The 25,927-nt window shown below is 51.1% G+C and overlaps 3 protein-coding genes and 1 long non-coding RNA gene across 6 annotated transcripts in view; 2 read left to right on the plus strand and 2 right to left on the minus strand.

Annotated features, from left to right (window-relative positions):
* The first annotated feature begins 1,665 nt into the window (after positions 1-1,665).
* LOC117412322 (NADH dehydrogenase [ubiquinone] 1 alpha subcomplex assembly factor 3) lies at positions 1,666-6,215 on the plus strand. The gene is made up of 5 exons (XM_058988218.1): positions 1,666-1,818; positions 4,481-4,676; positions 4,838-4,904; positions 5,342-5,442; positions 5,942-6,215. Exons 1-5 carry the CDS (start codon positions 1,733-1,735, stop codon positions 6,029-6,031), a joined length of 540 nt encoding a protein of 179 aa, XP_058844201.1. The 5' UTR covers positions 1,666-1,732; the 3' UTR covers positions 6,032-6,215.
* A 689-nt stretch (positions 6,216-6,904) lies between these two features.
* On the minus strand, positions 6,905-24,342 carry LOC117412321 (inosine-5'-monophosphate dehydrogenase 2). Of its 2 annotated transcripts, XM_058988214.1 has the most exons (15): positions 23,421-24,342; positions 19,217-19,265; positions 18,557-18,658; positions 18,205-18,279; positions 17,603-17,809; positions 15,259-15,346; positions 14,894-15,093; positions 14,672-14,762; positions 14,046-14,141; positions 13,651-13,722; positions 12,222-12,365; positions 9,080-9,224; positions 8,564-8,707; positions 8,383-8,466; positions 6,905-7,632 (listed from the first exon to the last, which is right to left on the minus strand). In XM_058988214.1, the coding sequence occupies exons 1-15, from the start codon at positions 23,516-23,518 to the stop codon at positions 7,611-7,613; spliced, it is 1,617 nt and encodes a 538-aa protein (XP_058844197.1). In that variant the 5' UTR covers positions 23,519-24,342; the 3' UTR covers positions 6,905-7,610. The 2 variants fall into 2 exon arrangements, with proteins under 2 accessions (XP_058844197.1, XP_058844198.1); XM_058988215.1 differs by lacking the exon at positions 13,651-13,722 and having other exon boundaries at positions 23,421-24,309.
* Positions 8,742-9,131, plus strand: LOC131697672 (uncharacterized). The gene is made up of 3 exons (XR_009307440.1): positions 8,742-8,827; positions 8,878-8,947; positions 8,998-9,131. It is a non-coding gene; the product is annotated as an uncharacterized LOC131697672 (long non-coding RNA).
* An 808-nt stretch (positions 24,343-25,150) lies between the features above and the next one.
* LOC117971121 (E3 ubiquitin-protein ligase ARIH2-like) overlaps positions 25,151-25,927 on the minus strand; it is a 14,803-nt gene continuing 14,026 nt past the window's right edge. For both annotated transcript variants that reach the window (XM_058988216.1, XM_058988217.1), the window contains one exon: positions 25,151-25,927. This exon is cut by the window's right edge and continues 662 nt beyond it. The gene's annotated coding sequence lies outside the window, so the exon portion shown is untranslated.

Below are 25,927 nucleotides of genomic sequence, written 5' to 3' on the forward strand. Positions count from 1 at the left end.
GAAACACACACACTGAGAAACACACACTGAGACACACACACTGAGAAACACACACACTGAGAAACACACAGAGAGAACAACAAGCACACTGCTCTCTACTGAACTAGAGAAACACTGAGACACACACACTGAGACACACACACTGAGAAACACACAGAGAGAACAACAAGCACACTGCTCTCTACTGAACTAGAGAAACACTGAGACACACACACTGAGAAACACACACACTGAGAAACACACACTGAGACACACACACTGAGACACACACACACAGACACACACACTGAGAAACACACACACTGAGAAACACACACACTGAGAAACACACACACTGAGAAACACACAGAGAACAACAAGCACACTGCTCTCTACTGAACTAGAGAAACACTGAGACACACACACACACTGAGAAACACACACACTGAGAAACACACACTGAGAAACACACACACTGAGAAACATACACTGAGAAACACACACACTGAGAAACACACACTGAGAAACACACACACTGAGAAACACACACTGAGAAACACACACTGAGAAACACACACAATGAGAAACACACACTGAGAAACACACACTGAGAAACATACACTGAGAAACACACACACTGAGAAACACACACACTGAGAAACACACACAATGAGAAACACACACTGAGAAACACACACACTGAGAAACATACACTGAGAAACACACACACTGAGAAACACACACACTGAGAAACACACACAGACACACACACACACACTGAGAAACACACACACTGAGAAACACACACTGAGAAACACACACACTGAGAAACACACACTGAGAAACACACACTGAGATACACACACTGAGAAACACAGACACTGAGAAACACAGACACTGAGAAACACACACACAGAAATACACACACTGAGAAACACACACTGAGAAACACACACACAGAGAAACACACACTGAGAAACACACACACTGAGAAACACACACTGAGAAACACACAATGAGAAACACACACACTGAGAAACACACACACTGAGAAACACACACAATGAGAAACACACACACAGAAATACACACACTGAGAAACACACACTGAGACACACACTGAGAAACACACACTGAGAAACACACACACAGAAATACACACACTGAGAAACACACACAATGAGAAACACACACACAGAAATACACACACTGAGAAACACACACTGAGACACACACACTGAGAAACACACACACTGAGAAACACACACAATGAGAAACATACACTGAGAAACACACAGAGAAACACACACAATGAGAAACACAGAATACTGAAAGTTACAGGGGCTGAAGAAAATACTCTGAAACTGCACAGAAAGCTTTCTTTTAAAACATTGTTATGTATGTCATGTAAGCACTACAAACGAATCCACATACAAGACACAGACACGTGCAATTGTGCTTCACTTCACACCATTATTATTATTATTATTATTATTATTATTATTATTATTATGGGAAAAGTTACCGGGGAAAAAAAAAAACTCGAAATCTTCTCTCTCTGTCCGCTTGCTGTAGTCAGTTACTCAGGACCTGCAGTTCCTCGCTGTTCCACTGGGCGGCAGCACACTCAGCCTCTTCACTCCACTCCCCCCTCACTCCCTCTCTCTCGCAGTAACTCTCCTCGGCAGCTCCACTCGGTGTCACAGTAAATAGTGTCCCCGCGGCATCTCCAAGTCTGCTCCCCTGCAAAGTCATGTCTGCCTTGGGTTCTTCTCGCGTGCTGTACCGGCGCGCAGTCTACGGTCTCCGGCTCGGCGCGGAGGCGACAGCTTTCAAAAGGTAAAATTAAATGTCGAATTAACTCACTTATATAAAAACAAGTGCCGTTTTGTGCTTTTGCACACAGACACAAGACCTGTGAATTACTAACATGTAAACGATGCCCACAGTGCAGAGTGAGGCTGGATCACATTCCCAGCAGCGCGGGAGGGTTAGACTCTCACTGCAGTGAGGCTGGATCACATTCCCAGCAGCGCGGGAGGGTTAGACTCTCACTGCAGTGAGGCTGGATCACATTCCCAGCAGCGCGGGAGGGTTAGACTCTCACTGCAGTGAGGCTGGATCACATTCCCAGCAGCGCGGGAGGGTTAGACTCTCACTGCAGTGAGGCTGGATCACATTCCCAGCAGCGCGGGAGGGTTAGACTCTCACTGCAGTGAGGCTGGATCACATTCCCAGCAGCGCGGGAGGGTTAGACTCTCACTGCAGTGAGGCTGGATCACATTCCCAGCAGCGCGGGGGGGTTAGACTCTCACTGCAGTGAGGCTGGATCACATTCCCAGCAGCGCGGGGGGGTTAGACTCTCACTGCAGTGAGGCTGGATCACATTCCCAGCAGCGCGGGAGGGTTAGACTCTCACTGCAGTGAGGCTGGATCACATTCCCAGCAGCGCGGGAGGGTTAGACTCTCACTGCAGTGAGGCTGGATCACATTCCCAGCAGCGCGGGGGGGTTAGACTCTCACTGCAGTGAGGCTGGATCACATTCCCAGCAGCGCGGGGGGGTTAGACTCTCACTGCAGTGAGGCTGGATCACATTCCCAGCAGCGCGGGAGGGTTAGACTCTCACTGCAGTGAGGCTGGATCACATTCCCAGCAGCGCGGGAGGGTTAGACTCTCACTGCAGTGAGGCTGGATCACATTCCCAGCAGCGCGGGGGGGTTAGACTCTCACTGCAGTGAGGCTGGATCACATTCCCAGCAGCGCGGGAGGGTTAGACTCTCACTGCAGTGAGGCTGGATCACATTCCCAGCAGCGCGGGAGGGTTAGACTCTCACTGCAGTGAGGCTGGATCACATTCCCAGCAGCGCGGGAGGGTTAGACTCTCACTGCAGTGAGGCTGGATCACATTCCCAGCAGCGCGGGAGGGTTAGACTCTCACTGCAGTGAGGCTGGATCACATTCCCAGCAGCGCGGGAGGGTTAGACTCTCACTGCAGTGAGGCTGGATCACATTCCCAGCAGCGCGGGAGGGTTAGACTCTCACTGCAGTGAGGCTGGATCACATTCCCAGCAGCGCGGGGGGGTTAGACTCTCACTGCAGTGAGGCTGGATCACATTCCCAGCAGCGCGGGAGGGTTAGACTCTCACTGCAGTGAGGCTGGATCACATTCCCAGCAGCGCGGGAGGGTTAGACTCTCACTGCAGTGAGGCTGGATCACATTCCCAGCAGCGCGGGAGGGTTAGACTCTCACTGCAGTGAGGCTGGATCACATTCCCAGCAGCGCGGGAGGGTTAGACTCTCACTGCAGTGAGGCTGGATCACATTCCCAGCAGCGCGGGAGGGTTAGACTCTCACTGCAGTGAGGCTGGATCACATTCCCAGCAGCGCGGGAGGGTTAGACTCTCACTGCAGTGAGGCTGGATCACATTCCCAGCAGCGCGGGGGGGTTAGACTCTCGCTGCAGTGAGGCTGGATCACATTCCCAGCAGCGCGGGGGGGTTAGACTCTCACTGCAGTGAGGCTGGATCACATTCCCAGCAGCGCGGGAGGGTTAGACTCTCACTGCAGTGAGGCTGGATCACATTCCCAGCAGCGCGAGGGGGTTAGACTCTCACTGCAGTGAGGCTGGATCACATTCCCAGCAGCGCGGGAGGGTTAGACTCTCACTGCAGTGAGGCTGGATCACATTCCCAGCAGCGCGGGGGGGTTAGACTCTCACTGCAGAGCAGACCGAGCCAGTGCAGGTTTTACATTCATTGTGTTTGTTTAACCCTCCTAGACACGGCTTTCCATTGACCTTCAGTGTGACTCCCCTCCATATCATATTTGATGACTTTTCCTAGGTTGGGGTCACGAACTTCCAAACAGAAAACAAGCACTTTGAGACGTTGCTGTTTTTCGAGCTGATCTTGTACACAAACAGAATGACTCGGGGAGGTATTTATCTCTGTAGCTGTGTCTGCATGAAGAAAATAAAATGCTTTCACTTGGTCTTTCATTATTTTTATTATGATGTCTGGAAATGGCTGCAGCTGTCTGGAGAGTGTTTCTAAACAAGGCTTCTACAAAGCTCTACAAGGCAGAGGTTACCAGAGGCTCGTTTTCTCTGCAAGTAGCAGCAGAGAGAGAGACATGTTTGTTTGTAGTGTTTCTGAGTTCCCGCTCTCCCCCTCTCTCTCCTGGTCTCTCTCTCTCTCTGCAGCCCCCTCTCTCTGCCATTCTCACAGCCTCTCCCCCTCTCTGCAGTCCCCCTCTCTCCCGGTCTCATCTCCTCTCCCCCTCTCTGCAGCCCCCCTCTCTCCCGGTCTCATCTCCTCTCTCCCGGTCTCACCGCCTTTCCCCCTCTCTGCAGCCCCCCTCTCTCCCGGTCTCATCTCCTCTCCCCCTCTCTGCAGCCCCCCTCTCTCCCGGTCTCATCTCCTCTCCCCCTCTCTGCAGCCCCCCTCTCTCACGGTCTCATCTCCTCTCTCCCGGTCTCATCTCCTCTCCCCCTCTCTGCAGCCCCCCTCTCTCCCGGTCTCACCGCCTCTCCCCCTCGGATGACGAGCTCTATCAGAAGACCACGGTGACTCTGCTGCAGCGCGAGGCTCCGGAGGTCGCCTTCATTGAGAGCTACAGCCAGCGAGGATTCACCATCAACGGGGACCGCGTGCTGGGGCCCTGCGCCCTCCTCCCCAGGGCAGTGCTGCAGTGGAACGTGGGTCTCCCGTCTGTCTGTCTCCAGGGATGGAAACAAGACTCCTGCTGCTGTGGGGGTGGGGGGGGGTCTGTGTCAGTGTGAGGGTCTGTAAATATCGCTTGTGTTGAACTGAGTGAGGAGTGCATCCACACACTCTCCAGTCTGTCCTCTCTCTGCAGGTGGGCACCTATAAAGACATCAGCGAGGACAGCCTGTCCCTCTTCTACCTGCTGGAACCCAAGATAGGTGCGTCCCCCAAAGAGACCCCGCCATGATTAAAAAAAACAAAACACACACACACACACTTTTGTTCAATAGCAGTGACTATCTTTTTAATGTAGGTGTGTGTGTGAGGGTCAGCGTGTGTGCGTGCCCGTGTGTGTGCGCGTGAGGGTCAGCGTGTGAGGGTGTGCGCGTGCGTGCCCGTGTGTGTGCGCGTGAGGGTCAGCGTGAGGGTGTGCGCGTGTGTACAGCGGCTCCGATTGTAAGAGACGTTATTTCACACAGTAAGAGACACCCAGCACACCACATAGTAACCTGTGTTCCTGGAGATGCCACTGCATTGTGGAAACCATTCAGATGAAGCTCACTGGTCATGGAGGACTATCACTGGAACAGCCATCACTGAAAAGCTCTCCCCCTCTCCCTTCCCTCTCCTCCCTCCCCCCCCCCCCTCCCCTCAGAGATCCTTGTCCTAGGCACAGGGGACCGTGTGGAGAGGCTTGAGCCCCGGATCCTGGAGTTCATGAAGAAGAAGAGGATCGCAGTGGAGGTGCAGGACACGGTGAGAGACCCCCAATCTAGAGAGGAGTGTGAGGAGACCCCAGATACTGACACCCCAGTCTAGAGGAGTGAGGAGACCCCAGATACTGACACCCCAGTCTAGAGAGGAGTGTGAGGAGACCCCAGATACTGACACCCCAGTCTAGAGAGGAGTGTGAGGAGACCTCAGATACTGACACCCCAGTCTAGAGGAGTGAGTAGACCCCAGATACTGACACCCCAGTCTAGAGGAGTGAGGAGACCCCAGATACTGACACCCCAGTCTAGAGAGGAGTGTGAGGAGACCCCAGATACTGACACCCCAGTCTAGAGAGGAGTGTGAGGAGACCCCAGATACTGACACCCCAGTCTAGAGAGGACTGTGAGGAGACCTCAGATACTGACACCCCAGTCTAGAGAGGAGTGTGAGGAGACCCCAGATACTGACACCCAAGTCTAGAGATGAAGATGCCATTTTCTGCTGTTCTATAAAAAAAAATGATCTCCTGTGTCTCATTTAGGCCAATGCCTGCGCCACCTTCAACTTCCTGACCAGCGAGCGACGAATCACAGCAGCCGGGCTGATCCCGCCCCCCAGCGCAGGACAGTGAGGAGGGAGGGGCTACCAGACAGGAAGTGATGCAAGGAGCGAAGAGGAGATGGCATGATCTTCACAGCTGTGTGTGTGTGAGAATGAGACTGCGAGCAGCCCTGTTCAGAGAATCACTTCAATAGAAATATGTATTTATGATTAAAAGGAAAAGCCTTTCTCATAGGGGCTTGTGTTGAATCAGATGCATGTGTTTCTCAAGGTCTTGTAGCAGAAACGCTTGGGACAGAATGTCGTAGTTCTTGTTTTATTAGAATGATTCAGCCTGATAAAGATGTAGACCTTTCATTAACACATGAAAAAGCAAATGTTTTCTTTGAAAGAAATCCCACGAGCTGCACTGACGTCGTTTGAGATGTTCTAGACCCAGATGAAAGAAACCCCACCGAGCTGCACTGACATCGTTTGAGATGTTCTAGACCCAGATGAAAGAAACCCCACCGAGCTGCACTGACATCGTTTGAGATGTTCTAGACCCAGATGAAAGAAACCCCACCGAGCTGCACTGACGTCGTTTGAGATGTTCTAGACCCAGGTGAAAGAAATCCCACCGAGCTGCACTGACGTCGTTTGAGATGTTCTAGACCCAGATGAAAGAAATCCCACCGAGCTGCACTGACGTAGTTTGAGATGTTCTAGACCCAGGTGAAAGAAATCCCACCGAGCTGCACTGACGTCGTTTGAGATGTTCTAGACCCAGGTGAAAGAAACCCCACCGAGCTGCACTGACATCGTTTGAGATGTTCTAGACCCTTGTTTTTCTAAATCCTTTGTTTCGCGTGCCTGTAATCACAGCAGTGCAATGTCACTCCGGTGTTGAACACACAGAAAATGAAGCCGCTTCATCAGCACTGAATAAACACCAAGAGATGGGTTATTTTCAGCCTTCAGTTATTTTATATCGAGTCATCAGAAAGGCATGAATCAGCAGCTGCATCAGACTTCACTTTAGCGTTTAACAAAAAGAGTAAGTTCTTATAACAATGTAGTTAAAGAGGCAGATGCCAGTTAAACAGACTCCAGAACATGACAAAGTAGCCTGTCCACTTAATGGGTTAATCCAGTAGATGCTAATGAAAGCACTGAAAACAATAGCAGACTGAGAGTCTCAGACATCACATCTGATAGTCAGTCTCCGGTCCAGCTGTGTTCCTAGCTTTGAGCTTCTGCTGTATTAATATTCTACCAGCGAGTGCAGAAATTCAGGTCTGGCTAAAATCATGAGCTTTGCTAATGAACCAGTCCCTGCATGAACGACACTGTACTGCAGACAGGGATCAAACACACAAGAAGATGAGAGAGAGAGAGAGAACGGGATCATGGAAAAAATACAAAGAGTTCATGTTTTGAACTCTCAGGTCATTTTAAGGGAATAAAATATTCTGTACAGAACTGTTGGCACACAAACACACACACTGTCGCATTCATGAGACTGCATATCACACACACAGAGGACTGTCTGTACAGGCCACACCCCCCCCCCCAGTTGCTATTGGCTGCCTGGCGTGTGGAGTGCTGGGATGGACTGGGAGGACTGGGAACACTCAAGCAGAGCAGCTGGTCAGATCCTCACAGCGTCCTCAGAATAACCTCTTCTCATACCTGCGCAGAAACAGACACAACTGAAGCAGTGCCACACAGCAGCACAGCTACTATTAAAAGAAACTCTACAAGTCCTCAATGACAAACAAGTCTCAGCCCCGCCCCCTCGCTGTGTGTTATTTCAGGAGGAGTCTCAGCCCCGCCCCCTCGCTGTGTGTTATTTCAGGAGGAGTCTCAGCCCCGCCCCCTCGCTGTGTGTTATTTCAGGAGGAGTCTCAGCCCCGCCCCCTCGCTGTGTGTTATTTCAGGAGGAGTCTCAGCCCCGCCCCCTCGCTGTGTGTTATTTCAGGAGTCTCAGCCCCGCCCCCTCGCTGTGTGTTATTTCAGGAGTCTCAGCCCCGCCCCCTCGCTGTGTGTTATTTCAGGAGTCTCAGCCCCGCCCCCTCGCTGTGTGTTATTTCAGGAGTCTCAGCCCCGCCCCCTCGCTGTGTGTTATTTCAGGAGTCTCAGCCCCGCCCCCTCGCTGTGTGTTATTTCAGGAGTCTCAGCCCCGCCCCCTCGCTGTGTGTTATTTCAGGAGTCTCAGCCCCGCCCCCTCGCTGTGTGTTATTTCAGGAGTCTCAGCCCCGCCCCCTCGCTGTGTGTTATTTCAGGAGTCTCAGCCCCGCCCCCTCGCTGTGTGTTATTTCAGGAGTCTCAGCCCCGCCCCCTCGCTGTGTGTTATTTCAGGAGTCTCAGCCCCGCCCCCTCGCTGTGTGTTATTTCAGGAGTCTCAGCCCCGCCCCCTCACTCTCTCTCGCTGTGACTTACGTGTGCAGGCTGTGCACCCCGCCCTCCACCTGCGCCGACGTGGAGCGCTTCTCAAACTTCAGATCCCCCGAGTACATCATAGACCTGCCAGAGACAGACACAGACAGGGATCAGTGTTGTGTAGCAGTGTGGGGTGTGTATTGGTGTGTGTGTGTGTGTGTGAACAGACAGACAGACCCACCTGACTTGCGTGAGGCTCTTTGCCCCGATGTCCTGGCAGGAGTGCTGGATCCCTGCGATTAGGTACGGGACGAACTTGTGGATGGAGCCCTTATCCTGCACCGCCCCCGACACCCCCTGAGCCACCTTGATCTTATCAGACTCGCTGTGGAGAGAGGGGGGAGGGAGAGAGAGAGAGAGAGAGAGAGAGAGAGGGGAGGGTGAGAGAGAGGGAGGGAATAGGTCTGTTGGCATATTGGGGACAGACAGGGAGGTAAGGGTCTGGGTATCTGAAGTATGGGTTCGGGGAGCCCAGGTTCTCGTGTACAGAGGGAGGTATCTGAAGTATGGGTTCGGGGAGCCCAGGTTCTCGTGTACAGAGGGAGGTATGGGGGTGTAGAGGGAGGTATCTGAAGTATGGGTTCGGGGAGCCCAGGTTCTCGTGTACAGAGGGAGGTATCTGAAGTATGGGTTCGGGGAGCCCAGGTTCTCGTGTACAGAGGGAGGTATGGGGGTGTAGAGGGAGGTACTGTGGTACCTGAAGTATCGGTTCTGGGAGCCCAGGTTCTTGTCCATGGCGTCGAGAGAGCCCATGCCGCGGTACTTCTTGAGCCGAATCCCATCAGAGAAGAAATATTCTCCGGGAGCCTCGGAGGTGGCAGCCAGCAGGGAGCCCATCATCACTGAGAGACAGAGAGAGAGACTCCATCATCACTGAGAGACAGAGAGACTCCATCATCACTGAGAGACAGAGAGAGAGACTCCATCATCACTGAGAGACAGAGAGAGACTCCATCATCACTGAGAGACAGAGAGAGAGACTCCATCATCACTGAGAGACAGAGAGACTCCATCATCACTGAGAGACAGAGAGAGAGACTCCATCATCACTGAGAGACAGAGAGACTCCATCATCACTGAGAGACAGAGAGAGAGACTCCATCATCACTGAGAGACAGAGAGACTCCATCATCACTGAGAGACAGAGAGAGAGACTCCATCATCACTGAGAGACAGAGAGACTCCATCATCACTGAGAGACAGAGAGAGAGACTCCATCATTACTGAGAGACAGAGAGAGAGACTCCATCATCACTGAGAGACAGAGAGAGACTCCATCATCACTGAGAGACAGAGAGACTCCATCATCACTGAGAGACAGAGAGAGAGACTCCATCATTACTGAGAGACAGAGAGAGAGACTCCATCATCACTGAGAGACAGAGAGACTCCATCATCACTGAGAGACAGAGAGAGACTCCATCATCACTGAGAGACAGAGAGACTCCATCATCACTGAGAGACAGAGAGAGACTCCATCATCACTGAGAGACAGAGAGAGAGACTCCATCATTACTGAGAGACAGAGAGAGAGACTCCATCATCACTGAGAGACAGAGAGACTCCATCATCACTGAGAGACAGAGAGAGACTCCATCATCACTGAGAGACAGAGAGACTCCATCATCACTGAGAGACAGAGAGAGACTCCATCATCACTGAGAGACAGAGAGACTCCATCATCACTGAGAGACAGAGAGAGAGACTCCATCATCACTGAGAGACAGAGAGACTCCATCATCACTGAGAGACAGAGAGAGAGACTCCATCATCACTGAGAGACAGAAAGAATCCATCATCACTGAGACAGAGAGAGAGACTCCATCATTACTGAGAGACAGAGAGAGAGACTCCATCATCACTGAGAGACAGAGAGACTCCATCATCACTGAGAGACAGAGAGAGAGACTCCATCATCACAGAGACAGAGAGAGAGACTCCATCATCACTGAGAGACAGAGAGACTCCATCATCACTGAGAGACAGAGAGAGAGACTCCATCATCACTGAGAGACAGAAAGACTCCATCATCACTGAGAGACAGAGAGAGAGACTCCATCATTACTGAGAGACAGAGAGAGAGACTCCATCATCACTGAGAGACAGAGAGACTCCATCATCACTGAGAGACAGAGAGAGAGACTCCATCATCACAGAGACAGAGAGAGAGACTCCATCATCACTGAGAGACAGAGAGACTCCATCATCACTGAGAGACAGAGAGACTCCATCATCACTGAGAGACAGAGAGAGAGACTCCATCATCACTGAGAGACAGAAAGACTCCATCATCACTGAGAGACAGAGAGAGAGACTCCATCATTACTGAGAGACAGAGAGAGAGACTCCATCATCACTGAGAGACAGAGAGACTCCATCATCACTGAGAGACAGAGAGAGAGACTCCATCATCACTGAGAGACAGAGAGAGAGACTCCATCATCACTGAGAGACAGAGAGAGAGACTCCATCATCACTGAGAGACAGAAAGACTCCATCATCACTGAGAGACAGAGAGAGAGACTCCATCATTACTGAGAGACAGAGAGAGAGACTCCATCATCACTGAGAGACAGAGAGACTCCATCATCACTGAGAGACAGAAAGACTCCATCATCACTGAGAGACAGAGAGAGAGACTCCATCATTACTGAGAGACAGAGAGAGAGACTCCATCATCACTGAGAGACAGAGAGACTCCATCATCACTGAGAGACAGAGAGAGAGACTCCATCATCACAGAGACAGAGAGAGAGACTCCATCATCACTGAGAGACAGAGAGACTCCATCATCACTGAGAGACAGAGAGAGAGACTCCATCATCACTGAGAGACAGAGAGAGAGACTCCATCACTGAGAGACAGAGAGAGAGACTCCATCATCACTGAGAGACAGAAAGACTCCATCATCACTGAGAGACAGAGAGAGAGACTCCATCATTACTGAGAGACAGAGAGAGAGACTCCATCATCACTGAGAGACAGAGAGACTCCATCATCACTGAGAGACAGAGAGAGAGACTCCATCATCACTGAGAGACAGAAAGACTCCATCATCACTGAGAGACAGAGAGAGAGACTCCATCATTACTGAGAGACAGAGAGAGAGACTCCATCATCACTGAGAGACAGAAAGACTCCATCATCACTGAGAGACAGAGAGAGAGACTCCATCATCACTGAGAGACAGAGAGACTCCATCATCACTGAGAGACAGAGAGAGAGACTCCATCATCACTGAGAGACAGAGAGACTCCATCATCACTGAGAGACAGAGAGAGAGACTCCATCATCACTGAGAGACAGAGAGAGACTCCATCATCACTGAGAGACAGAGAGACTCCATCATCACTGAGAGACAGAGAGAGACTCCATCATCACAGAGACAGAGAGACTCCATCATCACTGAGAGACAGAGAGAGACTCCATCATCACTGAGAGACAGAGAGAGAGACTCCATCATCACTGTGAGACAGAGAGAGACTCCATCATCACTGAGAGACAGAGAGAGAGACTCCATCATCACTGTGAGACAGAGAGAGACACTCACTATACATGGCATACAAGCAGGGATGGCAATAAGACTCCCATTGCATAGCAGTTTGATCCATTCCTGGTTTCACAGAGTTTATTAAGACACACCTGAGCTTGTTGCCAGTACACACTGGGGCAAATCGAGCTTGTAGTAAATGGAATGGTTGAAACTGACGAGTCTTATTTCCATCCCTGCTGTGCTGTTCCAGTCCAAGCTGTGCTGTTCCAGTCCAAGCTGTGCTGTTCCAGTCTATGCTGTGCCATTCCAGTCTATGCTGTGCCAGTCTGTGCTGTGGTCTTCTCACCTGTGGATGCCCCGAGTGCCAGTGCCTTGGCGATGTGCCCAACCGTCTGGATCCCCCCGTCGGCGATCACCGGGACCCCGAAGCGCCGCGCGTACTCCGACACCTTATAGACCGCCGTGGCCTGAGGCCGTCCACACGCCAGCACTAGAGAGAGAGGGAGGGAGAGAGAGTGACAACACACATGCCAGCACTAGAGAGAGAGAGAGAGAGGGAGAGAGTGACAACACACACGCCAGCACTAGAGAGAGAGGGAGAGAGAGTGACAACACACACGCCAGCACTAGAGAGAGAGAGAGAGAGAGAGAGGGAGAGAGTGACAACACACACGCCAGCACTAGAGAGAGAGGGAGAGAGAGAGAGAGTGACAACACACACGCCAGCACTAGAGAGAGAGAGAGGGAGAGAGAGAGTGACAACACACACGCCAGCACTAGAGAGAGAGGGAGAGAGTGACAACACACACGCCAGCACTAGAGAGAGAGAGAGGGAGAGAGTGACAACACACACGCCAGCACTAGAGAGAGAGAGAGAGGGAGACAGGGAGAGAGTGACAACACACACGCCAGCACTAGAGAGAGAGAGAGGGAGAGAGAGTGACAACACACACGCCAGCACTAGAGAGAGAGAGAGGGGGAGAGTGACAACGCACACGCCAGCACTAGAGAGAGACAGTACACACACACACACACACACACACACACACACACTGAGAATAGTCCTGAGCACACGCTGCTATACGCAGGACAGACTTGCAGTAAGTGGCAGAGTAGCCGTGCAGTCAGAGAGTGAAGGAGTGAAGTGAGGAGTGAGGGAGTGAAGTGAGGGAGTGAAGGAGTAAGGAAAAGCCAGTGTAGACACACACACAGGGTGCACCCCCCCAGCACAGCAGAGACACACACGCTGGCACAGCGATTATCCTGCAGCCCCACACAAACTTACACCAGTGCATCAGAGAAGCAAAGAGAATATGAGTGCGTGAGTGTGTGCGTGTGCATGCGTGCATGCGTGTGCGTGTTTGAAGAATGCATTCATCCTGGGGGGCAGCACAGACTGCAGGATGAAACTCCCTTGTGCCACCTAGTGACACTGGCAGGGAGGTGCAGGAGAGATGCGAGGTTCAGATACTGGTAAGGTTATCACACACACGCAATGTAAAGTGACAAGGGGGCCCATGATGGAATGCATGGGCTGAATACAGTCCTCTCAATACAACTACAATAAGTCAGAAATCACGAGTTTGTTGATTAAGGTTAGCGGGGGAGAAGTCAGTCTCATTGAGTCACAGTTAATGGGCGGAGCCAGCATCAAAAGCCTCAAAACCCCCAGCTAATCATCTACTTCTACAAAGCAGACCCATGAGCCAATCAGAGCAGCAGGCACACAGGGAGAACCAATGGGAGTGCTGTGTGCGGCAGTGGGAGGGACTTACTACAAAATCCCGTTACTATAGATGGGCTTTTGGGGCTGTGGGACCTGAGATCTGGAGGGACACTGGGAGCAGCTAGAGAGAGAAACACAGAGAGAGGAGTGTGAAGAGAGTAAAGTGAGAGGCTGAGAGAGCTGAGAAAAAAGAGGAGAGAGGGAGGGGGAGAGGGGAGAGGGGAGAGGGGGAAGGGAGGGGTTAGGGTATAGGATGCAGGACAGAGTGCGAGAAAGAGAGATACTGCACAGTAACCCGGGTGCAGAAGGGACAGGTCTGCACACCTCACAGTGGTTTCCCGTCTTGCACGGTACTGGTCTTTACCCTTCCCCAGTGTATTGGTTCTAGCGCTTGGTCTGGGTCCCAGTCTCCCCAGTGCCCTGCTCTCACTGGTTCTCACTTACCCTCCTGTGTGATGCAGATGGATCCGCTGCCCATACCCACTCTGAGAGCGTCGACCCCAGCATCAATCAAGTTCTTCGCCTGGGCCGCCGTCACCACTGAGAGAGAGAGAACAAGGGGTTAATACTGCCCCTGCCCAAACCCCAACACTGACCACCCCAAACCCCAACACTGACCACCCCACCCCAAACCCTAACACTGACCACCCCAAACCCTAACACTGACCACCCCAAACCCTAACACTGACCCACCCCAAACCCCAACACTGACCACCCCAAACCCCAACACTGACCACCCCACCCCAAACCCCAACACTGACCACCCCAAACCCCAACACTGACCCACCCCAAACCTCAACACTGACCACCCCAAACCCTAACACTGCCCCACTCCAAACCCCAACACTGACCGCCCCTCCTCAAACCCTAACACCGCCCCTCCCCAAACCAACCCAGCCCTCGACCCTACCCGAACCCCGAAACCAAACCCCAAACCCTAACCCTAACCCCACTCTGTCACCACTGAGGGGAGAAAACAAGGAGAGCACAAGGGGTTAAAACTGCCCCCCCGCCTCACCGTTGCCCCCCCCCCCGCCTCACCCTTGCCCCCCCCCCCCCCCCCGCCTCACCGTTGCCCCCGATGACCTGCAGTTCTGGGTACTTCTCCTTGATGTATTGGATCATGTTGATCTGGTAGATTGAGTTCCCCTGAGAGGAGTCCTGAGAGAGGAGGGGTGGAAATCAGATAACCAGTACAACACGGCACACTCCCAGTACAATGCTGCCACTCCCATAGCTCCCCCAGTGCAGTAGCCCAGTGCTACCCTCCCAGTGCTCCCAGCTGGACTCACCAGCACCACCGTGTCCACGCCGGCCTTTGCCAGCAGGTCCAGCCGGTACTTGTCGTCCTCGTGAGTGCCGATGGCGGCTCCGCACAGCAGCTGCTTCTTGGCGTCCTTGGAGGCGAGCGGGAAGTCACGGTTCTTCTTGAGGTCGGTGCGCGCGATGATGGCGACCAGCTCCCCCTGCTCGTTCACGATGGGCAGCTTCCCTGGGGGAGGATGTCATTCCACTGCATTTTAATAAGAGATCTAACCAATCTCTCCCCCAACCCTCCTGACCCTCCAGCTCCCTACTCTCTCATTTCCCCCTGCCCTGCTCTGCCCTGCCCTCCCCTCCCCTCCTCTCCTCTCCCTCTCCCTCTCCTTCCTCTCACCCTTCTTGCTGCGCTGCAGGATCTCGTTGGCCTCTTTCAGAGTGACTCCCGCCGGGGCCACAACCAGGTCCTCGCGCTTCGTCATCACCTGAACAGAGATCAATCCAAACACAGAGATCAATCCAAAACCCAGAGATCAATCCAAACCCCAGAGATCAATCCAAACCCCAGAGATCAATCCAAACCCCAGAGATCAATCCAAACCCCAGAGATCAATCCAAATCCAGAGATCAATCCAAAACACAGAGCAATCCAAACACAGAGATCAATACGAACAGAGATCAATCCAATCACAGAGATCAATCCAAACACAGAGATCAATCCGAACACAGAGATCAATCCAACCACAGAGATCAATCCAAACACAGAGATCAATCCAAACACAGAGATCAATCCAAACACAGAGATCAATCCAAATAAAAACAGAGATCAATCCGAACACAGAGATCAATCCAAACACAGAGATCAATCCAAACACAGAGATCAATCCAAACAAACACAGAGATCAATCCAAACACAGAGATCAATCCAAACACAGAGATCAATCCAAACACAGAGATCAATCCAAACACAGAGATCAATCCAAACACAGAGATCAATCCAAACACAGAGATCAATCCAAACACAGAGATCAATCCAAACACAGAGATCAATCCAAATAAAAACAGAGATCAATCCGAACACAGAGATCAATCCAAACACAGAGATCAATCCAAACACAGAGATCAATCCAAACAAACACAGAGATCAATACAACCACAGAGATCAATCCAAAACACAGAGATCAATCCAAACACAGAGATCAATACAACCACAGAGATCAATCCAAACACAGAGATCAATCCAAACACAGAGATCAATCCAAACAAACACAGAGATCAATCCAAACACAGAGATCAATACGAACAGAGATCAATCCAATCACAGAGATCAATCCAAACCCAGAGATCAATCCAAACCCAGAGATCAATCCAAAACCCAGAGATCAATCCAAACCCAGAGATCAATCCAAACCCCAGAGATCAATCCAAACCACAGAGATCAATCCAAACACAGAGAGCAATCCAAACACAGAGATCAATCCAAAACACAGAGATCAATCCAAACACAGAGATCAATCCAAACACAGAGAGCAATCCAAACACAGAGAGCAATCCAAACACAGAGATCAATCCAAAACACAGAGATCAATCCAAACACAGAGATCAATCCAAACAAACACAGAGATCAATCCAAACACAGAGATCAATACGAACAGAGATCAATCCAATCACAGAGATCAATCCAAACACAGAGATCAATCCAAACCCAGAGATCAATCCAAAACCCAGAGATCAATCCAAACACAGAGATCAATCCAAACACAGAGAGCAATCCAAACACAGAGATCAATCCAAAACACAGAGATCAATCCAAACACAGAGATCAATCCAAACACAGAGAGCAATCCAAACACAGAGAGCAATCCAAACACAGAGATCAATCCAAAACACAGAGATCAATCCAAACACAGAGATCAATCCAAACAAACACAGAGATCAATCCAAACACAGAGATCAATACGAACAGAGATCAATCCAATCACAGAGATCAATCCAAACACAGAGATCAATCCAAACCCAGAGATCAATCCAAAACCCAGAGATCAATCCAAACCCAGAGATCAATCCAAAACCCAGAGATCAATCCAAACCCCAGAGATCAATCCAAACCACAGAGATCAATCCAAAACACAGAGAGCAATCCAAACACAGAGATCAATCCAAAACACAGAGATCAATCCAAACACAGAGATCAATCCGAACACAGAGATCAATACGAACAGAGATCAATCCAATCACATAGATCAATCCAAACACAGAGATCAATCCAAACAAACACAGAGATCAATCCAAAACACAGAGATCAATACAAACACAGAGATCAATCCGAACACAGAGATCAATCCAACCACAGAGATCAATCCAATCACAGAGATCAATCCAAACAAACACAGAGATCAATCCAAACACAGAGATCAATCCAAACACAGAGATCAATACGAACACAGAGAGCAATCCAAACACAGAGATCAATCCAAACACAGAGATCAATCCGAACACAGAGATCAATCCAAACACAGAGATCAATACAAACACAGAGATCAATCCAAAACCCAGAGATCAATACAAACCCAGAGATCAATACAAACCCAGAGATCAATCCAAACCAGCACAGCACCAGTAATCCCTCCTCGTTTTACTCCCCTGGTTTGAGCGCCCCCTCCTGGTTTCAATTCATCTCTGTGTTTACCCTTCACATCCACTGTTCTAGCCCCTCCCCCCTGGTTTAAACCCCTCCCCACCTCGCTGAGTGGCAGGCTGTGCTCCTCCTCCTTCAGGAAGTCGATGTCTCGGGAGGAGATGATTCCCACCAGCTTCCCGCCCATCTTCCCACTCTCTGTGATCGGAATACCACAGAACCCGTGCCGTGCCTTCGCCTGGAACACGTCCTGCACACGCTTCTGAGGACTCATCACCACGGGGTCTGTGATGAAACCCTGCTCGTACTTCTACAGGGGAGAGGAGAGGAGAAGAGAGGAGAGGAGAGGACTGTGATGAAACCCTGCTCATACTTCTACAGGGCAGAGGAGAGGAGAGGAGAGGACTGCGATGAAACCCTGCTCAATCCTGAAATACATATTACAACATTCCTGCTGCACAGCCCAATTATATCCTGTGCACCAATATACATACCCAAAAAACAACACACCACACACAACACAACACACAACATACCACACAACACACACAGGGGCGGAGGCACCCCGCCACACACACACACGCACGCACGCACACACATGCATGCACACACGTACACACACACACGCACGCACACGCACACACATACACGCACACACACACACACACGCAGGCTAGAACCCCCCTTGGCAGTGATCTTGTTTACCTTGACTTTGCGCACTTCATTGGCCTGGAACTCCGGTGTGCAATTGTGATGCAGAAATCCAATCCCTCCCGTGAGCTGAGAGAGAGAGAGAGGAGAGAGAGACAGGAGAGTGGAGGAGAGGAGAGAGAGAGAGAGAGAGAGAGAGAGACAGGACAGTGGAGGAGACAGAGAGAGAGAGAGAGAGACAGAGAGGAGAGAGAGAGATGTTACTCTTGCACGCTTCATCAAGATGGGGTTGCTGATCTGTCTATCACCCCTTGACCCCTGAACAGGATGAAGTAACGCAGCTCTGTATTCCCGGCCTGTTCTACACAGAGCCCCACTCAAGCCTGTCCAGACCCCTCATACTCACTGCCATGGCGATGGCCATGCTGGACTCGGTCACTGTGTCCATGGGAGAGGAGACCAGGGGGGTCTTCAGTGTGATGCGCTTCGTCAGGGCAGAGGTCAGGTCCTGACAGCAAACACAAGAGAGTCCATCAGCACCCAGCACTGACTACAGCACTGCAGAGACACACAGTCACCCAGCACTGACTACAGCACTGCAGAGACACAGTCACCCAGCACTGACTACAGCACTGCAGACACACAGTCACCCAGCACTGACTACAGCACTGCAGAGACACACAGTCACCCAGCACTGACTACAGCACTGCAGAGACACACAGTCACCCAGCACTGACTACAGCACTGCAGAGACACACAGTCACCCAGCACTGCAGAGACACAGTCACCCAGCACTGACTACAGCACTGCAGAGACACACAGTCACCCAGCACTGACTACAGCACTGCAGAGACACACAGTCACCCAGCACTGACTACAGCACTACAGAGACACACAGTCACCCAGCACTGACTACAGCACTGCAGACACACAGTCACCCAGCACTGACTACAGCACTGCAGAGACACACAGTCACCCAGCACTGCAGAGACACACAGTCCCCCAGCACTGCATTCTTGTGAAGGGCAGCAGTATGAACCCCTCGGACAGCCTGAGGGACTCTCACCACATGATCTGCTGTGAAGTCGATGTACCCGGGCAGGATGAGGAAGTCACTGAAACAAGCAAACAAACAAACAGTCAGTCCTCTGTTTCGAGCAGAGCAGACACATAGAGGGCTGGCCATGGCAGAGGCTCGCTTTCTACATCAGCACACATTCCAGGGATGGGAATCAGACTCCCGCTGCACAGCAGTGTGATCCATTCCTGGGTTTCTCCGAGTTTAACAAGACTCACCTGAGCTATACACAGTGGGTCACTCTCGCACACACACACGCGGGATGGTAAGAAGGCTCCCACTGCACAGTGGTTTCATCCATTCCAGGTTTTCCTATGAGCTCGATTCGCCCCAGTGTGTTTAGGTAACAAGCTCAGGGGTGTCTTATTAAACTCTGTGAAACCTGGGATGGATCACACTGCTGTGCAATTATATCATCTCTACTGCTGACACATTTGAAAAGTTGCTTTGATGATTCAAGAGTTTTAAAAGGCAAACGGACGTCCGCAGCGTTTGTATCCACATGTTTGTACCTCCTGCCCCCTCCTGCAGACTGACTGAGGCAGCTGGGACGTGCTCTTCTGGGTTAGAGGTCACTGGGGAGACTTCTGCAAGCTGGACGGAAAGCTCCATTATTAGAACTGACTATTATTAGAACTGCCAGCGTCGCCGAGACGAGAGCAGCACAGCGACACAGAGACTCACACGAGCACTGCAGCACAACAGACAGAGAGGAGGCCATCCGAAACGTCTTTATAATGCATCATACACCCCGACAGTGATGCGATACAGCCCTCCGAAACGTCTTTATAATGCATCATACACCCCGACAGTGATGCGATACAGCCCTCCAAAACGTCTTTATAATACATCATACACCCCGACAGTGATGCGATACAGCCCTCCGAAACGTCTTTATAATGCATCATACACCCCAACAGTGATGCGATACAGCCCTCCGAAACGTCTTTATAATACATCACACACCCCGACAGTGATGCGATACAGCCCTCCAAAACGTCTTTATAATACATCACACACCCCGACAGTGATGCGATACAGCCCTCCGAAACGTCTTTATAATGCATCATACACCCCGACAGTGATGCGATACAGCCCTCCGAAACGTCTTTATAATGCATCATACACCCCGACAGTGATGCGATACAGCCCTCCGAAACGTCTTTATAATACAGCTCGTCACACTGCTCCACCGTCACACTGCTCCACCGTCACACAGCTCGTCACACTGCTCCACCGTCACACTGCTCCAGTCACACTGCTCCAGTCACACTGCTCCACCATCATACTGCTCCAGTCACACTGCTCCACCGTCATACTGCTCCAGTCACACAGCTCCAGTCACACTGCTCCACCGTCACACAGCTCGTCACACTGCTCCACCGTCACACTGCTCCACCGTCACACAGCTCGTCACACTGCTCCACCGTCACACTGCTCCAGTCACACTGCTCCAGTCACACTGCTCCACCATCATACTGCTCCAGTCACACTGCTCCACCGTCACACTGCTCCAGTCACACTGCTCCACCGTCACACTGCTCCACCGTCACACTGCTCCAGTCACACTGCTCCACCATCATACTGCTCCAGTCACACTGCTCCACCGTCACACTGCTCCAGTCACACAGCTCCAGTCACACTGCTCCACCGTCACACTTCTCCACCGTCATACTGCTCCAGTCACACTGCTCCACCATCACACTGCTCCACCGTCACACAGCTCCAGTCACACTGCTCCACCATCACACTGCTCCAGTCACACTGCTCCACCGTCACACTGCTCCAGTCACACTGCTCCACCGTCACACTGCTCCAGTCACACTGCTCCACCATCACACTGCTCCAGTCACACTGCTCCAGTCACACTGCTCCACCGTCACACTGCTCCACCGTCACACAGCTCCAGTCACACTGCTCCAGTGTCACACTGCTCCACCGTCATACAGCTCCAGTCACACTGCTCCAGTGTCATACTGCTCCAGTCACACAGCTCCAGTCACACTGCTCCACCGTCACACAGCTCGTCACACTGCTCCACCGTCATACTGCTCCAGTCACACTGCTCCACCATCATACTGCTCCAGTCACACTGCTCCACCGTCACACTGCTCCAGTCACACTGCTCCACCGTCACACTGCTCCAGTCACACTGCTCCACCGTCACACTGCTCCAGTCACACTGCTCCATCGTCACACTGCTCCACCGTCACACAGCTCCACCGTCACACAGCTCCAGTCACACTGCTCCAGTCACACTGCTCCACCATCACACTGCTCCAGTCACACTGCTCCACCGTCACACTGCTCCACCGTCACACTGCTCCAGTCACACTGCTCCACCATCACACTGCTCCAGTCACACTGCTCCAGTCACACTGCTCCAGTCACACTGCTCCAGTCACACTGCTCCACCGTCACACTGCTCCACCGTCACACAGCTCCAGTCACACTGCTCCAGTGTCACACTGCTCCACCGTCATACAGCTCCAGTCACACTGCTCCAGTGTCATACTGCTCCAGTCACACAGCTCCAGTCACACTGCTCCACCGTCACACAGCTCGTCACACTGCTCCACCGTCATACTGCTCCAGTCACACTGCTCCACCATCATACTGCTCCAGTCACACTGCTCCAGTCACACTGCTCCACCGTCACACTGCTCCAGTCACACTGCTCCACCATCACACTGCTCCAGTCACACTGCTCCAGTCACACTGCTCCACCGTCACACTGCTCCAGTCACACTGCTCCACCGTCATACTGCTCCAGTCACACTGCTCCACCGTCATACTGCTCCAGTCACACTGCTCCACCGTCACACTGCTCCAGTCACACTGCTCCACCATCACACTGCTCCAGTCACACTGCTCCAGTCACACTGCTCCACCGTCACACTGCTCCACCGTCACACAGCTCCAGTCACACTGCTCCAGTGTCACACTGCTCCACCGTCATACAGCTCCAGTCACACTGCTCCAGTGTCATACTGCTCCAGTCACACAGCTCCAGTCACACTGCTCCACCGTCACACAGCTCGTCACACTGCTCCACCGTCATACTGCTCCAGTCACACTGCTCCAGTCACACTGCTCCAGTCACACTGCTCCACCGTCACACTGCTCCACCATCATACTGCTCCAGTCACACTGCTCCACCTCATACAGCTCCAGTCACACTGCTCCACTCAGCACAGCACCTGCAGTACACTACAGTTCCACCCACTTCCAAAGACGCTTTTCCAAAGTTATTAATAACTATTCAGCATGCAACAGGGCTAGCTTTAGAAATACCAAAAGGAACGTCATCAATTCCACTTGGAAGTCTTTCTCGACGTCTTCAATGAGAAAGCCCAGACGTTTGGCGTTGAATTTAGTAGGTCTCGTCAGTATTTCTAAAGATGGCGCTTTTGAGGTTAGTTTACTCCCCAAATGACTGCCCTTATTCACAAAGCAGCGTGTCTAAAACCAGTAATATACTGGCAGCAGCACTTGAGTTTCTTATTCCCAGTACAACCCACCCCCAGCAATACACACGTGTACGATCTGCAGGATTACAACACAAATACACACGTGTACGATCTGCAGGAGTACAGCACAAATACACACGTGTACGATCTGCAGGATTACAGCACAAATACACACGTGTACGATCTGCAGGAGTACAGCACAAATACACACGTGTACGATCTGCAGGATTACAACACAAATACACACGTGTACGATCTGCAGGATTACAGCACAAATACACACGTGTACGATCTGCAGGATTACAGCACAAATACACGCGTGTACGATCTGCAGGATTACAACACAAATACACACGTGTACGATCTGCTATGTTTAAGGAGTGCTATTAATTAAGAGTGCATTGTGTCACCACTGAACGAATCTCGGTTATTACAGAATCGCTGTTTTATACAGAGGTGTAAGACCGCGCGCCGTGGGCTCTGCACTTCAGCACCGCTCAGTGTGTGCTGGCAATGCAGGACGAGAGACAACAAACACCAAGAAGAGATTTCAGAGCAACACCAAAATGACTTCCAAACAATACGGAGACACGCGGACACGAGAGAGGTTATATTATCGCACTGTTTAAATGCAATATGATGCTGATGATGATTATCACTCAGTAATGCAAGTCCTCGGAGTGCCGCTGCCTCGCTCGTCCGGTTGTGTTTCGGTCACTCACTTGTAAGTCAGTCCGTCTCCGCAGTTGAAAAGCTGCCGGGCCGCGAGTCCATCCTCCGGGACATAGCCCGTCCCGCCGCTGATCAGATAATCCGCCATGCTCTCCTGGTTGGAGAAAAACTACAATAAACTACTTAGCCGTCCTGAGAACGGCTGGGGTCCGCTGAGCGTGGCTTCGCTTTCCTCTCACAGGGCGAGCGTGTCTGTGTCTGGGTGGACGGCCGGTTTGAATCGCGCTGAGCTGTCCAGTGAACCCGTGTTGACTGGGTTTCTCCACACGTCAGAACCCAGTTCTCTCCCGACCCACAACGTGTTTCTACAGGACAACCCGCCTGCTTCCGCGGGGGTATGCAGACTGTCCCGATCGTCACTTCCTTTTCCTCACACACACACACACACACACGGCAGTGGTGTAAGTGGGGTGCACAAGGCGCTGTGCAGGAGCAGATCCCAATGCCAGCTCAACACTCTACCCAGCATCGAGCACGATTACTGCACCCCGATCCCGAATTAACAAACGAACATTTCCATGAAAAGTATCGTTCTATTTAGATCTCTACAGAGCATCACTGCGTTTTACTACACGGTGTGATATAACAGCGTGCAATCGGAGCCGCTCCATTCAGAAGATTACATGCACTTTATATCACAGGTTACATTTTTAGGAAAGAAAAAAAAGTCATTCGAGTGACGTTTCTTTCAATTTATTTGACTCTTTGATACTGTTTATCAATCAAATGTTTCTACGTAACTTCCGGACTGTACCTCCACACTCGTGATGCGGATTTTCTAATGGGAATCTGAAACGCGCGCAGGGAATGAGTGTCCCGTGACTTGAGTATTGATTCTCCGCGTGGGAATCACCAGCCAATCGATTGCGCAACGCGTGGTGCACGAATGAGAGCAGAAATAGCTTTCTGCTTCTAACGAGTTCCACAGATGCGCGCTGAACGCCACCGTCACCAGACCCGGACCCGGACCTCTCCTCGCTCCTGCGACACACCGAGTGAATTACAGAAGCGCAAGGCTTTCTCTTAGTGCTCACACACATATCCATGAAGCACGGCTCATCCTCCACGCAACAGATATGCACGCACAGATTAAATAAAACCTGACACAAGAAGATACAATCAGTGCAGAAAGAGTCGCTCCTGCTCCTCACAGTGACCGGGCTGTGGAAGCAGCAGCTGACCCGCCCTCTCCAGTCTCTTCTCCAGCAGCGGGGGGGTGAACTGAAGAGACGGGTGATAGGGGACAGGGCTGCCCAGCCCTCGTCCTGGGGACCCCCCTGTGTCTGCTGGTTTATATTACTTCACCTGACCCTTCCCTGAACAGATCATCTGCTCAGTCAGACCTCTTCAATTGTTCTCAGCTCCTAACAAGCTGCAGATTACAAGTTATAAAATGCTATCGCTAACTTGAACGCTGCACCTGTTTCAGAGCTGAAAACAAGTAAAGGTGTGATTGAGCCCATTCTCAGTTCAGTTCAGTACTTGAGAGCTCCGTTAGAATGGAAAGCGAAGACCCGTGGAGTCCCCATGAGGCCGAGCGCTGGGAAGCCCTCTGTATCCCAGCATTCCCTGAGCCTGGACCACTCGCAGGCTCCCCAGTCCTCCAATCCAGACACACAGGGGGGGTCCCTCTTACTACAATGGAATGAATCAGGTTTGGAAATCACTTCTGTGCAACGAATCACAGGAAAGAAAGCAGAATATACAGAGCAATAAAAAATAAACTTTAACAACACAGAATTCGTTTTATTGTCAAGTTGCATCCATAACTAGAAAACACTCAACAGTGGTAGATTCAGAAATACTGAAATAAACTTGAAGACACAGAGAAAGAGGGAGTTTGAAATGTCTGCCTTTGAATTTACGAGAGTTTCTTTCAGCATTTCTAAATCTATTTTCAAGTTCTTATGTTTGTTTTTTTATTCTTGTTCTTAAAACACCTGAACAAAACACACTCAGCCAGCAAACTTTTAAAAATGTTGTTTTCTGTTATTCTAGTTCTGTATTCATGTACAACTTTTGAAAATTACAAGTGTTTTTCAATGACCTAATACTATGAAACAGCCATTTTCAAAAGAAAGAAAAAACCAAAAGAGAAGAAAGCAGGTGAGAGAGAAAGAGAAAGAGAGAGAGACAGGAGACAGAGAGAGGACACAGAGAGAGACAGGAGACAGAGAGAGGACACAGAGAGAGACAGGAGGGTGAGATACTGCAGTGGGATGGACACCATGCCAATACTGCAGCCATGACACACTCAATACTGATACTGTCAGAAACCAGGAACAAATAAATCTGAACGTTTCTTTAGCCTCTCTAAATGAAGCATAGGGAGTGCTTAACACAGACAGAAAGCAGACTGTCTGTCAATGCCATCACTATGGAGGGGCTAGTCTGTCTGTCAATGCCATCACTATGGAGGGGCTAGTCTGTCTGTCAATGCAATCACTATGGAGGGGCTAGTCTGTCTGTCAATACCATCACTATGGAGGGGCTAGTC

This window comes from Acipenser ruthenus, chromosome 16 (assembly GCF_902713425.1).
Source record: "Acipenser ruthenus chromosome 16, fAciRut3.2 maternal haplotype, whole genome shotgun sequence".
Taxonomy (NCBI): Eukaryota; Metazoa; Chordata; class Actinopteri; order Acipenseriformes; family Acipenseridae; genus Acipenser; species Acipenser ruthenus.